This window comes from Sturnus vulgaris, chromosome 13, assembly GCF_052056855.1.
Source record: "Sturnus vulgaris isolate bStuVul1 chromosome 13, bStuVul1.hap1, whole genome shotgun sequence".
Taxonomy (NCBI): domain Eukaryota; kingdom Metazoa; phylum Chordata; class Aves; order Passeriformes; family Sturnidae; genus Sturnus; species Sturnus vulgaris.
The window spans coordinates 18,413,940-18,430,000 of NC_142255.1; the positions used below are offsets into that span (position 1 = coordinate 18,413,940).

Genomic DNA, 16,061 nt, shown 5'->3' on the forward strand with positions numbered 1-16,061 from the left:
ACTGCTTAAACCCCACCTCAGTCTGAGCCTTACCAAACACCAGCTCTTATTTCAAGAAGCCTCAAAAGTAGACGTAGCAACAGACCTGAATTAGTAAGAGATGTGGAGAACACCAGAAGACCACAAACAACACCTGAATCCAAACATCCCTTGTTTTCAGGAGCTGGAGGCAGAGTAACACAGGAGCCTGGCCACATCTGACAGCTCTGAATATCATGCACAGCTACCACTGCATGTGGATTAGACCAGTTTCCCCTTAGGACCTGGAAACAGCTCATCTATTCCCAGCTGTACATCCCTTGTTCTGCTCTATTATCCTTGACACCTCTGTTGCCACTCACTTCAGTGCCATCCTCGGGCTTAGCTGTTGTGCTTAATGGGAGGTGAGGGCTCTGCATTTTGTATCAAACCCTCTGTCACTGCAGGCTGCTGGAGCTGTCAGGAACGTGGCATATCACAGCCCCACGGAACCTCACAGTCAGCTGAGCTGGAACTCCCCTTGGGCTCCCAGAGCAGGCTGCTGACACTGGAGCTACAAGCAGCTTTCCCTCGGTGATGTGAGGGGTGTGATGCATCTTGGCCCTGTAGGAACCCCAGCCAATCAGAACTGTGTGGTTGGATGGGTGCCTGACACATCTGCACCAGTCTTTCATAAGTTTCACCCAGAATCTATGGGCTCAATCCTGTTCCATGCATGCTTGAAACCCACCAGCAGTGACAGGCTCAGTAAAGTGAGATGGAGTTAAAGTTTGCAGCTTGTTAGTCAGAAGGTCACTTCTAGCTTTAAAGATCTATTTATTAAGCAAAAAATGTTGTGTACCTCCTCCTTGATCTTGCCATCCTCTGAATTCAAACTTGCCATGGCTTGCTTAGCACCTTCTGCCACAGGCAGGAGCAACAGCATTTTACAGAATCCATCAGATGCATTATGCAAACAGCTTCAGATACCTGCTCCCCAGGAAACCAGAGCTGTGAAACACTCGTAAACAGAGTCCTCTTGGCTGAGCTTTTGGGATGGCAAGTGGAGAGCAGATCCCTGCTTAACTGCTAGTGAAGTGAGAGACAGAGGGCAAAGAAAAATGGAATGCTAAAAGGAGAGAGGGAAAAGTGACAGTTCTGTGTCCAGCACAAGAGGCACAGGGAACAGGAACATGGCAATTGCAGGCTGGAACTGGGATGTCTCCTTCTCCAGAGGTGATGCATCACTTCCTGGTTATGCCAACAACTCACAGCAAAAATGGAACTGTGTTATCCCACCCCTACACATTCCCACAACTCATGCCTCCCAGAAGAAGTGTGCCATGCCCACACTCAGCTGTGGATAGCTCTGCCCCCACAACCACACAGGGCCCTGCTTTTCCTGCAATGGGCTCCAGCTGGAGGAAGACCACCCCAATCCAGGTGGGACAATCCCTCCACTCTGGTTAATGCTGCCCTTCACTGTTGATGGCAGCACACACAGGATCAATGCCCAGCTGTGGTCAGCCCAGAGCAGCACTGACCCAAATCCAAAGTTCCCTGTCCCCTGGCTGCCCAGTACCTGTGTTGGAAGCCGTGAAGGGAGCAGAGCACGTGGCCAGGGCTCAGGCTGGGTGCCAAGCCAGCATCCAGCACGTCATTCGCACATGCAGGGACTGAAAATCCACTTGTGGTAACAGCACGTCTGTTTCTGCGAGGTGGTGGCCAACTGTGAGTGTTGCTCACTTCATCACCACCTTCCCCTCCATCCCTAAAACTCATCCCAGTCAAGAGCTGTATTCTCCTTTGGAGCAAGAACCACCCCCATCCCAGGTTCTGCACTGGTATCTGCAAGGCACTGCAACACAAACACCAAAAGAACAAAAAACCTGAAGGTGCTTCAGCTGCCTCCAAGCTCTGTCCCTGTTATCACATTCATACAAATATTTGGCTGAAAAATCCATTTCCTGGGACACTGCTGCAGCAAGCTGCTACAACTGTCAGTGTAAATGATGTTCTGCCAACGGCAATCTCGCAGTGTCATCTCTAATAACACGGCACTAAATCCCAGCTCGCGGGGGATGTGCTCAGCTGCTGGGAGACTCCTCCGTGGCTCACTCAGCCCAGACCTCCACCCATCACCCTGCTCTGTTCTCCAATTCCTGCATTATTGCAGCGCAGGGAAATTCTGATTCCTGCCAGCATGGCTTGAGGCAAAGATTTTTCCCACACATGTCACAGCAGTCATGCACAGACCGGGAACAGGGTGGGCGTGAGGAGGGGAAATCCCACACCCACACTGAGATAAATGTCCACACCTCTCTCTGTGTGTGCCCCTAAATGCCCTCCAGCACCAAATGCCCATAATCACTCTCCAGACTGACCCATCCCTTCCAAAAAGGCAACTCCAAGGCTATTTATTACATTATCTCTATTTACAAGAATTTAAACATTGAGGAACTGATTCTCCTCTGCATCCCAACAACAAAGAGAGAGAAGCCAGGAGTCCTGGCTCCCAGGATCACACTCTGACAATCCTTCTGCAATAACCAATAAATATGAAGACACAAACACTGAGATCTACACAGGGGAGCTCTGGGATCAGGATCTCAAACTTGTTTCTCCCACTCCAGTGGGAGAAAACGATTCTATTCTAAAATTGCCAATGTTTTTAACTTTCTTTAGGTCACCTGGGGGACACCCCACTGCTTATACATACTCAAAGAAATTAAAAAATAAGGAGGAATGACAATTTTTTCAAGATTTGCAGTGTTTTTCCAGTGCTTTGCAACTAAAACTCTAGCTTTCATGAAAGTGAAATTTGGATTAGCTGTGGAGAAGAGAGATCCCAGCATTCATTCAGTGGGGAAGATGCAATGGAAATTTGGGGGAACCACACTCCTTTTGACATTTAAAAACAGAACAGATCAAATCTTTGTAAAAATTTACTGTTCTTGCAGCAGCACAGTTTCTGACTGTTATTTGTGCTACATTTTGCCAGCATACACACAGCAACAGGGAGTCCCTATTCCCATGAAAACACACAGAGAGCAGGCATGGGCATGATATGGAGGGGTGAAAGTGAAGTGACGGGCAAAGCGACCTGCTGAGACCACGTGTCATGTTCCCCAAGCCCTTCTGCCACCCTTCTTTAAGAGCTGCTTTATGAAGCGTGGCAACACTTCCGTGTGCATGGCAAGAAGGTGGGAACACGAGCAGGACACACAGGGAATTAGTGCTTTAATCCAGAAGTTCAGAGTAGGGCTCCAGAGCTTGCTTCCAGAAGAAGCAGCTATGACAAACAAGACACAGCTGACCCCAAGGAGCCTGGGAAAGCATCCCACAGCCAGCTCCTAATGCATTTTTTGGCAGAGAGAGCCACGGTGTTCATTCATCACCTGTCCAGGTGAGGGGTGAAGGGACAGAGCTGCCAGATGTGTTTGGCACTCCATCCGCTGGGGAGCAGTGCAGATCCAAGGGGAAAATCCAAGCTCTCCCTGTTTCCAGCAGCAGGCTCTGTTTCAGGGCTGTGTGACTGTATCCTGCTGTCCTGTCTGCTCTCTTCCCTTCCAGCTCCAAATGCCGCTTCCCCAGGGAAGGTCTGGAAATTTGCACCATGAAGTCTGCACAGCCCAAACATCTGCAGCCCCGGCGCTCCCTGCCCTGCCCTTCCCGGGGACGGCCAGCATGTGCTCAGCCACAGACACACAGCACAGCCCCAATTCCCCCCACGACAGGGAAGTCACACTGCCCATGGAAACACTTCTGGGGTTTTTAGACTGTGCAGATATGACAGAAAGGGGTCATGTTAATTGCTGTTTTTACCGGGAAAAGGCCTTTAATAAGGGAGATGGAACAATTCCCAGCCATGGTAAAAGGAACAGGGAGGGAGGGGGGAAGAACAGGACAACTGGGCAGAAGAGCTGTAAGGAAACAGATTCTTTTGCTATGCACAGCTCATTCAAATCCAGCCCTGGCTGGAAGGCAGAGGCATGAATACAAGAAGTTTCCAGGCCTGATCCTTGGAAGCATTTGCATTATCACCAGCAAGACCCCAAAATCTGCCAGGAGCACAGCTTCCAGCATCATAACACAGCACTGCAGTGCTGCCAGTGGGACAGCAGTAAGGAGACACGAGGTCCCACTGCACAAATCTTTGCCAGGGGCCCTGGCAGTACAGTGGGACTGAAAGGCTGCACTTTCACATTATCTTGGCATAAAAAAGTCCCTAGCCAGGAGCAGGGAGGGAAGAAGCAGTTTAGTTGCTCCTGTCTGAAGACACATAGGAGTTTGGTCCCTGAAATTTCCAAATAAGCAACACTAAATAGCTGTATTTCAGTCTATTGTTCTTTTGTTGTCTGTTTTTCAGTTTATTTTGGTTTTTTTTTTCTAGAATTCCTTGTTTTGGTTTCGTTTGGCTTTGTTTTTCACAGTCAGGAAAGGACTTTGCCTGACTAGTTCACTCCAACTATGATCGGCTGCTTCTGAACAGGGAGAAAAAGACTTCTCAAGCCAGTCCAGGCATCCAAAAATGTGCTCTGATGGTGAAGTGCTGAAACAAAAAAGGATCAATACCATGCCAGTCACTCATGGAGGAGTTTACAGCCTGCACAGGTCACTGCAGTTTCCCATCTGTCTCAGAGATACTTCTCCCCAATTATAAAAAACCCCAGAGATTTAACAGGCATGTTTTTCATCACTATCAGCTCAATCTGGTGAAAAACTCAACCTCACATATTTGTTTTAGCAGCCAGCGGGTGGTGTGGTGCTGCAGAAGAGAGATTTGGGTGAGAACTCCAGGCAGAAATCTGCTCAGGCCGGCTGGTGCTCCAGAAGGAACGCTTCCCATTTAACCTCTTCCATTGCCTCCATTTGCAAAGCAGATTAAACATTGCAGAGCTACAAGATGCAATTATGTAGAATGAGTTATGATGCCAAGGACATCAAATTCACCTTTGCAGCTTGATCGATATTAGTTATCAATAGCACACAGAGCCAGCACAGGAGCTGTCTCTGGAGCGTGGAACTGCCCATAGGAAGTGCTCCCCTCAGCTCTGTGCTTCATTAAACACACAGAGGATCTGGCAGGGGCTGGCAATTAGATACAGAGCATTCAACGGCTCACGAATTCTCTGCAGATTCCACCCAGATTACCTCCACGACACAATCCATTGATCAGAGGTGTGTTCTCAGGCTCCACAGTTAATTACACTCCCTGCTGATGGATGAACAGCAAAGCCATCGCTGGGAAAATACATTGGGAGCAGAATGCCAAGCAACCCAATCCTAAACAAAGACGAAAGGGGCTGGGAAGGATTTCAAGGTTAAAGCTGCCTGCGAGATACACCAGGGTCAGCACTATCAGGAGACTGACGTGGCAGGAGGCACTGTCCTGAGAGAAGGGACAGCTCAGCCAGCCTTGGGAAACGTGTCCACTTGCAGGACAGGGATGATACAAAGCTGGGGAGGCAGCCAGGCGTGCTGGGAAGGATGCTGAAGCCTGGAGACCTCCACTGCACTCATGCTTTCAGCTATGTCTTCATGTCCAGACTTGCCCGCTGCACTCTTGGCTTACAAAGGAAAATGAACTCAGAGGCTGAGGCTCAGATTGGGAGGTGAAGGACAGCTCACACCAAAGCCTTGCTCCAAAAGCCTGTATCACCAGGAGAAATCCCAGCTGGGGCTATTCCCAAATACCACACAAAGATCTCTAGAGCTCAGCAGAGTACCAGCAATATGGACACAGAACACAAGCTGGATTTCACTGTGCTCAGCCTCCTCTGGACTGTGCTGGGCAACCTGGGTAGACACAGTCCTGCCAGCTACTCCAGCTTCCAACTATTCCTCTTGCTTGCTTGGGAAGCACCTGTCCCTGCCAGCCCTTGCTTCTCTTGCCATCCAAGGCCACTGCAGAGAACATCAACAAAAATGCTGCCCTCTCCAGAGAACAAATGGGCTGCCTCATCCCGTCTAATCACCCCAGAGCACAAAGGAGTCCTCCCTACACAGTCTCCTTATCCCATCACAGCAAAGAGAAACCTTTCATGAAACGTCTCTGCAAGTTTTAACCAAAGCTGGCCATGCACAGAGCTACACCAGCAGGGGAGATGATCACTGGTATTTGAGCCCAGCTCCCCCAGCACACACAACGACCACCTGGCAGGCCTGTGCCCAGCCCAAGAGGCTGCTGGCAGCACCTCACCTTTCACCACTGTGAGGGTGGCATCGTTGCTGTAGCGCTTTCGGGCGGCGTTGGTTGCCACGCAGTGGTAAATGCCGGCATCGCTCTCCTGCACATCCACGATTTGGAGGACACCGTTGGGAAGAGTTATAAACCTGAGTGACCAAAAGGAAGAGAGTGAGACAGGCTATGCCTTACCCCAGATACTCATCACCCCAAAGCCCTTTTATCCCTCCCTTTTCTCTGGAAAACCTCTCATGTGCAGGTCGTGGTAATGACAGCAGAATGGGATCAGGGAACCTCCGAGCAACCCAACCTATGGCTCTCAAAAAGCAGCAGGTACAGACCTATCCTTCATCTCAGTCTTCCAAATACAAAAGCTGCTTTTGGGAGACCAGACTAACAGGACTTTGCTGACACAAACCAACTGGACAGTACAAATCAACTCCATACACTCACACTTGTACATACACATTTGTAGATGTCCCCAAGCTTGAGTACTCGCTACAACCATTTTAAGCACTCGTTTTTTACAAAGGTTTGGTTGCCAGACACAAAACACACTGAACGGAAGTCTGAACATCTTTTTCTTGCTGCACCTCAAGTACATGAAAAGGGACCAATTGATACACAGCTGCACCTCCACGGGCCAAAGCAGCCACAACACAGCCACCTGAATCTGCACCATTTCTGGGTTGTAGTGAGTCCTTTCCTTCTTCCACAAGGTGACAAACTCACAGCTGGGCCTTCAGTATCCCCTGATTTGCCCATGGGATGCTACTGGGAAACACTTCCACAGAGTGAAATGGCTACATTGCTCACAACATGAACACAATCCTTGCTGCATTACACTGAACAAAGCAGATGATTAGCAATTAGCATAAAAGTAGGAGCAGGCTGTCAGCATCTCCATTTTCTGCCTGGATTCCTAGATGGCAGCCTCTTTATTCTTGAATGCAAGGCGCAAAGCCTACGTGATCCTTTTTAATTATATATGAGATCCATTTTTAATTGCAAGTCTCTATAAACAGAGCTGCCGAGGTTTGACAGGCAGCTCTGGGTTATCAGTCTTCATTATGAAGAGGACACATTCAAAGGCAATTGCTAAGGGGAGGGATAGCAACTATTCCACAGGAACAGCACAAAGACAAGTTATAACCATGAACACCAGTCCAGCCATGCACAAAGATCGCAGTAAGTCAAACTGTGGCTCTCCAGGTGCTGAGACAGCTGGAGTGCCATGAACGAGGATCATGGAGCCAGGAAGACCTTAAGAGGTCACTCATCCTGTGTTCAAGCCATGGTCACCAACAGCATGCCTGGTCTTGCAGACATTTATCCTAAATCTGCACTCATGGAAACACCTCCCGTGCCCTAAGCCGTCTGTTCCAGAGACATATCCCTGCTGTCAGTCTTGCATTGATCCTGGACCTCAGCTACTGCAGTTCAACTCATCATGTCCTGTCTTCTTCACAGCTGATGAAGAAAGAAGAGCTACCAGAGCTCCTCCAGTGACCATTCTGTCTCCAGTGAAACAATCCTACAGCCTGACTCATGGACACAGACTGGCTGAAGCTTCCCACATACAAAAATGCAATGCCTTACATCCCTAAAGCCACGCTTCTGCTACTTCCAAAGACATTTTGCTCAGGATCAAGCTCCAAAAGACTTCAGAGGAAGTGATACCCAAAAGCCCTCATCAGGATGCCTCATCAGGACCCGGGAGAAAGATGACAAATATTTGCATCCTCTCAGCTCCGTGCAGGGAAAGCCTCCCACTGCGATAATATTTATTTTTGCCGTGCATCTGCTATTTGAGTCTGTAATTAATATCAACATATTTCAAACACCAGGCAAGGCATCTCCCAGCCACAAAAAGATGCTTCAGTGATGTCTCACAGATTCACTGAGGCTGGGACAGAACTCTGATCTGTGGCCTTTTTTCTCTCAGAGCAGGGCCACTAGACCAGGGCATTCAGGACCCAGCTTCTCTTGAGGACACAAAACAAGCCACTGTGTCTCTAAAGAGAGCAGGAACTGGAAACAAGGGGGTTGAATGGGGAGACTTCATCAAAAGAGCTCAAGACAGTCCCTTCAGCACCAGTGGTAGAGATGTACTCAGTGCAGTTCATCCTGTTGGGAAAGCATGGCAGCGGTGTGGATTGCTCTGCTGGGGAAGCAAGCAGGGAAGAAAAGCAGAATTTATCTATCCACCATTTCTCCCAGCTCTTCAGGGTCCCAGCAGCCCTGAACTGGAAGAAGCCTTCAGGCAGCCTGCAAGGGCATTTGCTCCATCCTCAGGCTCCCTGCAAGGAAATCTGCCTGATGACTCAGAGCAGACAGTTGTCAGAGCTTTTCTTCCACACAAAGGGCAAATCTTTTTGTCTGCTCACCTTCACCAAGGATTAAGCAGGAAACAAAAACTAAAGGACAGACAGACAAAGGCCCTGGAAGTGACAGAAACGCTGGAACCTTGGCAGTCCCAGGACTTGCTGTTGATAGTTGCAGTGTCAGGATCTCAGAGAAGCTTGCCTCGATGGGGGTGAAAGGCAAGCCCCTACCTGGATTACCCTGAAGGACAGCACACTCGGAGCAGGGCCAGGTACCAGGGCTCCAAAGGCAGCAAGAACAGCAGGGCACACCCAGAGAGCTCTTCCCCTCCCTGACAGCACTGAGGGACTCAGGGCTGCTCACCAGGGCAATGCTCAAGAACTGAAATCATGCACCTCGGCCTCGTGTCCAAACCCTGCAACCCTACAGCTCAGAGAATATCCTAACAGTAACACCCCTATTCCCCTTCTTACCTTCTCCCCAGTAAATTGCCAGCACACCTTCCCTTCAGCCGTTTGGAATTACCTAGGACAGCCCAAAGCACCAGTCCTGAGCACAGTGAGGAACCTGCAGCTCTGCTGTGGGCTCAGTTTGGAAGCACTTTTGCTCACAGCTCCAGAGTCCCGCACATGAACATGATCTACTTCAAGGCACTCCTAACACAGCACAGAAATAAACTCTACACACAGATAAAACCCTCACTTAGCCAAAATGTGGAAAAATATACTGTGATTGCAGAGCATGTGTCTGTAGGTTATGGATTTGATGTGCAGACCTCCAAAGACCTCCTGTTCCCAGCAAGTGCTCATCTTGGCTCTGGAGAAAACAAACAGCAATTTGGAGCCTGATGTGAAACCCAGCCAGCTCCTAAACTAGAGATTAAGCCAAGAGATGTTGCACACACCCCAAAGCAACTGCAATCTAGAGAAGTCCTGTGAGCCACCTTTCAGCAGCTGCTGCAGATTTAAGACTCTGTTTATTCAATGTACTTCAGAGCCAGAACTGAAAAATAATCTGTGCCTTACTCACATATGAAATTTAGATTTTTGTCCTGAAGAGGAACAGGAAAGGTATTCCAAAAACACCAATCAGCACTTTGGTACCCTTTAGGTTGTTTAAGTACTTTTTTGAGCTCAACTTTCAGTACCTTTGAGGTGGCATCATGCTAAAATCTGCATTAAGGGGCAAAGGCTGAAAAGAGTGCCCAAAGGTAAGAACAACAAAGAAAAGTGGAGGGGGAAGAAGAAAAAAGAGGGGAAAAGAGGGGAGGAAAGGAAGAGAGGGAAAAAGAAAAAGCAAGAAAAGGGAAAAGCAATGTGAGTTTAACATAATTCTATCCTCTTAAATCACATTAATGTAGCAGCACTGTTCCAGGGCTGTATCTCCAGTCCCCAAGCCTGATTTTGCACACCCTCCCAGCCCTGCTATTCTGGAATATGAAATCATCACCCTGACACCTGCCCAGCCAAAGGGCTGCATTTTCACAGGTTCATCTGACATGTGCACAGGAGGGAGCCCACAGTAATCAGGCCAGCCTGAGATCCCATCCTTAGGCACGATGCAGGGAGGATAACACAGAGCTCTGGTTGGCAGCCAACATTTCCTGGAATTCACTTAATTCCTTCGAAAGCCGGTTATATTAAATCCAACAACAACTAGACAACAACAAAAAAAAGCAAATCCTTCTGAAAAAGCATATTAGCTAGAACATGATTTAAAAAGCAAGATCTGCAGACAGAGATTATGGCCTGGCTTTTACAAGGAAAACAATTTTCAGGCCGCCCGTGATGAAAGCAATCTCTGAGCAAGTAATTTCACAATATCCATCGAGCTGTCTCATTAAAAAGCTATTGTATCTATGACACACTTCTCTCCCTGCAATCCCTTCTTTTTTAGTTTTTTTTCCCTTCTTTTTTATTAATTTTCTTCTCATTACAAACCAACAGCTTCCTATGAACTTTTAGATGCCACACTCCAGACTCAAGGATTTAAGTGGGTATTCTTATAGAAACAGTCACTGCTGCAGAAGTATTTCTGAACTTCCCCCTCAACACCCTTCTCTTTTTTCCCTCTTCTGCCACTTGAATTAACTTCCCCAGGAGGAAAACAGCTCCTTCTGAAGGATAAAAAAGGAGTTTTTAAGAACTAAAGGACAATTCAGTCACTGATCCCCTGCAGAAGTGATGTCTACAGACAAACAGACAGACAGCTAATTGTTTATCCCCTCCTCTGTAACTAACTTTGATAAAGGAAAAAGTATCATGCTGCAGAACTCTCCTCTTTTCTCCAGAAAATTTGGTGTCTTTTACTAGATGGTGTCTAAACATGGGAGTAAGACAAAGGGAAAGGCCTCTTAGTAAAACCACAACCAAAATCAAAGAAAATCCACATCATAGAGTTCAGTTGGGCACGCCCAGGTCAATATTCCTCACCCCAGGCCCAAATCCCACAAAGAATTCCATGCCATTTCACACAAGAGGACAAACCAAAGCAGTCCATGCCTTGCTGTCCTGTCCCAGGCACACACAGGCTTTTGCAGGGTGCAGATTCTGCATTGTAATAACTAGCACAATACCAGGGGTTGTTTTTCCTTTGTGATTTGAGTATCTGGGACAAAGTTCACTTTATTTAGATGTTTATGGACTTTTTTTTCCTCAGCCCCTTGAATACTTCCTCTTACATAACTTAGTTATCAGGTCCAAACCTGGTCTATCACTTCTCTTGTCATTCTACCATTTTATAGAATTATTTCCACATCTTAAATGGTCAGGTTTTGCTTTGCTCTTTTTCAAGTTGAACCGAGAAAGCAACCAGAGAGTCACCTGGGCTCTGCTGGAACAGCTTCATGGTCCTTCTCCCAGGTGATGACAGGGGAGGGCAGCCCCTCGATCCTGCACTCAAACCGGGCCATGCCATTTTCTTCCACTGTCTGCGACTCCGGCTGCTGGAAAAAGCGTGATAATGCTGGGGAAAGAAGAAAGGAAGGAAAGTTAATAACTCACTGTTTCTACTGAGAAATGCAAACCTGTTATGATATATGAGCTAAGAGAAAGGCTCTTCTTACCTGAAGAGAACCTGAAATGTAATTCCTCCCTTTCCTGTGCTCTTATAGACCCTCAACAAAAATAACGACAGTAACTGAAAGGTTTCAGTATACATTTGTATAAATTTGTTTCTTAGCTCATTTTCTCCCTTAAGGGCAACAGTGTGAGAGAAAGACAGGCAATTTGGCAATTTCAGCAGTTACCTTCCTAAATTGCTTCCTTGTCTGTTCACTTGCTCCATTTGGAACGGACACAGAATGAGGAACAGAGGGGAAATGCCACAACCCCAGAGATGAGTGTGTCCCCTTGCCTTGTAGCATTCGTGCAGCCACAGGAAATTAAAACAAGGCAAGAGGAAGAACAAGCCAGATGTCAAAGTTACACAAAACAACTGCCCACAGGCTGGCAGTGCTGGAGACCAGAGGCAGAGCCTATAATGGTTTTTTTCTCCTTCTCCTACCTGCAAAAACCAACTTCATCCTATTCAAGCAGATGGGAGGCAGCCAAGGGGATCCAGACACTCTGCTAAGAGGAGGGTGGATTTCATATATGCCAGGACACTCTGCTTTGCAGAAAGCACTAAGGTTTGGAATTGCTCTTGGACCACAATCCACAGCTGCCTCATCTTCCAACCCCATGCACACTGCAAAACCCTGGAGCAGAAATCGTCCCCCAGGGCTGTCAGCATCTGTCCTACCAACATCATAACTGGAAGGCATCTCAGTGCCAGGTGGAGTTTTGAATATTCATGCAGGCTCCTGGATGGGGGCAGAAAACCTGTGTTCTTCTCCATCACAAGAACTGGCTTCTGCTTTATCCATCTCTGTTAAACTGTCTTTGCTGTGAAACTCACCCTGCCGGACAAATCCATCCAACAATGCTCTAACACAAGCTCCAGAAACTCCAAATGTGGAACAATAATCATAAATTTCAGCCAAAAAACACACTTGAATGCTGGGCCAAGCACAGCACTGTGCTTGAAGGACCCAAGTGACCTCCTGGCCCTCCAACACAATTATGTGCTTGTCCCGCCATCGCTTTCCAAGAACATCCATCATTGCTTTGGATTTTGTAGGATTCCAGACTTGAAGTTTTTCTTTGCATCTCTCACACACACACAAACATCCATGCACACACATACATGCCTTATTGCAGTGTGAGCTTGAGAAAGTATGTACAGTTTGGAAAATGAAATGCTTTTGCATGACCCATTTTAACCTCGGCATATTCTCAGCTGTCATTAGTGTTTTTCTTTAATTTAAATAGTTATCACATGTTTCAAGCAACTCATTGCTCTCTGCAGCAGCTACAGACCAAATTCTCCCACCAGCTGTCCACCACGTTTAGTTTTTCAATTCAATACAAACGGAATGAAAAATGTTTTCCTGGAAAAACTTGAAAAATACATTAATATGTACGGCCTTAATTCAGCCAACTGCTTTATTATTCTCAAATATACACTGCAGACCACTTTACCTCAGAGTAAATTCTACAAATTACAAAACCTTTTAAGCTCATGTTTATAAAACTTGCTGAATCCAAGAGTTTAAAATAAAATTCATCAAATTCCAGTGCATGTTCAGGATGGCACCATCAAAACAACCTTCTCCTGATAGCAGATACCCTTAATCCTCTTTTCCATTATTCTCTTCCCATCCTACAGGTGTCAATGAGAATATTTTGGCAGGCTCTGGAGGGTCATGTACCCATGAAGATCATGATGGGAGGCAGAAATCCTTCTAAATAATGAAATCTGTTGGCATTTCTGTTTTCTCCACTTCACACAGGGTCACCTCTCTCTCTGCTGTTCATTATTAAGTGGCATCACCTTGGTGTACAAAAGGTGACAGAGCCTCCCTGGGCTCCCTAGGCAATAACCTGTCCTGGTTATTCCTGGCTATCACCTGTCAGACCTGGTCCTGTAAGCTTGAAATTCCCAGCTGAGAACTGAATCCTGCCTTTCACCTCCACCCAGCCCCATCTGCCCACTGTGCTGGAATGGCTCTTCAAAAGCCAAGGAAAGCACCCCTGACAGAGCCTCATTAGAGTGCAGGGGAGTGTGACCAAACAGTGCCCCTGATCAGGGAGCACAGTGTCCCTCTGCCTGGGAGCAGGACACAGGAACAGCCACAGTTCCCAAGGGGAGTCACAGCTCCTGGCAAAGCCACGACAGGCTGAGAGCTCTGTGGTGCTGGGGGTTCAACCCTGGCAATGCCCAGCAAACCAGTTTGTTAGTGCCATCAGAGAACCTTTGGGGTGGGCTTCAGAGGCTGAGCAGCTCCATCATATTCCTTTCACAGCACGAGGTTAGGAGAGTGGGGATAGGGATGGGCTGGAAAAAAATCACCTCTGCAAGCTCTGAAAGAAGCAGCCTGCAGCCTCCTCCGTGAAGGAGAGGACAGGGAACTTCAACTTTTGAGCACAGAAAGTAAGCCCAAATCGAGGCAAGAGAAGTGAAAAAGTTCCTTTGATGCAGGACTGAGCAAGACCCCTGGATGCCAGCCCTGAAAGGATGAGACAGAGACAATTGCTGGCTGGGCTCATCACTGCTCCACAAGCATCTGCACCAGCTTGGGGCCAACACCACAGCACAGTCTGATCCCTTGTGCTCCTCCTTTCTCATCCCCAGGAGTAGCAGGGTGGAATGGATGAGGCAGGACACGTATAGCACCTCTAGTGCAACTCGGTGCTAGTGCTGGGAGGAAGAAGAATCAGGCGAAGGAGGAAAGGACTGGAGAGCAGGTCCTGCCACTTGGACACGCTGCAGGGACGTGTGTGCAGGTCACAACAAGTGCAGGACAGGCTCTAGCACACTGCTCACCCTGGGGTCACAAGACCCTTGGAGGGGTGTTCTTCTCCCACAGACACATTCTGGGCTGCTGCAGAAGTGCTGCAAAGTGAGAGGTTTTTCCCACAGGGAGGCAGCGAAAGGAGATTCTTGAGGGGAAAAGGCAAACAAAGGCGACACATACTCAACGTTATTTTCAACTCCTCAGCTAAGGTTTAGCTTGCAAAGCCATCCTGAGCCACAAAACCTCCCAGCCCCGTTGCACTGATTATCCTGAACACCTTAATAGGCCACTCAGTAAAAATTACCCACTGCAGGTGAGAAGGTGAAGAGCATTACAGCAAATTGCCCTCAGCGACAGCCAAGGCACCGGGCTCTGTGCCTCCAGGAGTGGAGCAGGCAGCTCCCTCCCTGCTGACATGTTAAACCCAGCTGGAGCCAAGCCGTGTGTGCCAAAGCTTTTAGCCCTGAGCCCAGAGGTGACTGCAGGATGGTGAAACACAGCACCCTCCCCCTCTCCCAGCAGCATGATCCGTGCAGGAGGCTGTGGGCTTGGAAAGGCTGCCAGCCAGCAACACTACACCCCAGGCAGAAAATGCAGTCTATGCGAGGAATTCAGCCTTCTGAAAGGGGCTCGCTGCTCTCTCCCACAGCGCTTTGCCCTCAGACTCTCCGTGTGCTCGTCCTCTCTGTACCTTCTAAAATTATTAGGAGGTATTTCCAAGGTGGGGGCAGCATCAGCCCTCACTGAGATCACAGACACCACCCAGGCCACCCCTCTCTGAACGACTCACCTCTGAACACCGGGGGTGGAGGGGGAACATGCAAAGAAAGTCATGGGAGCAATTTGCCACGGCCCCCCCCGGCACGGCGCAGGCACAGCCAGCACAGCGCTCCGTCTGCGGGGCCATATGGCAGCACGGGATTGCTCCAGCTCCCCACCTACCCCAAACAGCATCTAAAGCCACGTCTCAACTCATGGATGGTCCAGAGCCTGTGCATTCATCTGCAGGAAGTTTTTCTGCCCAGCATGGCTCTGCCTACACTCCCTGGCCTTCACTCACCTATGCCCCTAATTCACAAAATAAATAGGATAAAATCTATAAAATAAATCCTTAAAGTAGTAACAAATTCCAAACACGCAGGGAGCCACAAAGAAGACACACTGTCCGTGTGGAGAGAGGATGATGTGAGATCCTGTGTGTTGATTTCTGCTGTGGCCTGTCCCTCCAGGTGCAGGAACACTCCAAACCTCTCCTGTGCTCCCTGCCAGCAGCCACACGATGCTGGCCCATTGCCTCCAGTCACAGCAAATGTCTTCATCTGACAGTCACAATTGCTGTAATTTTCTACAACCTCCCTTGCACAAAATGTTTAAGCTAAATTAAAAGCTTTAACAAATCTTCATCCATGTAGTTATTAACAGGTAGAAAGCTACACCTTCCCACACCTACAATAACGCCCCTGGTACTTCCACGTGTGGGAGCACGTGGGGCTCAGGAAAACCTGCAAACCCAATTTATCAGCCTGAGCAGCTCGTGTAACAGGCACCCTCACCTTACAGCCTTGCTCCTCCCCATTTGCCATGGCCACCACTGCCAAAAGGTGTGGATGGGGACCACGGCATGGGTCCCTTGGTGGCACACAGGGTGCCAGGGAACACTGGGCAGTGAGCCATATGCTTATCCAGCAAAATGCCAACGAACACTGGACCACGGTGGAAGGATGGAAGTCATCACACTGTCACATGCCATTCAAC

The 16,061-nt window shown here is 48.3% G+C and overlaps 1 protein-coding gene across 4 annotated transcripts in view; it reads right to left on the reverse strand.

Moving 5' to 3' along the window:
- The window catches only part of IGDCC4 (immunoglobulin superfamily DCC subclass member 4), an 87,102-nt gene that overhangs the window by 39,383 nt on the left and 31,658 nt on the right, over nucleotides 1–16,061 (reverse strand). For all 4 annotated transcript variants that reach the window (XM_014874610.2, XM_088172686.1, XM_088172687.1 and 1 more), the window contains exons 3-4: nucleotides 11,293–11,434; nucleotides 6,161–6,294 (exon numbers count right to left, since the gene is read on the reverse strand). In XM_014874610.2, the coding sequence (XP_014730096.1) occupies nucleotides 6,161–6,294; nucleotides 11,293–11,434 (276 nt within the window). The remainder of the gene's footprint in view (nucleotides 1–6,160; nucleotides 6,295–11,292; nucleotides 11,435–16,061) is intronic.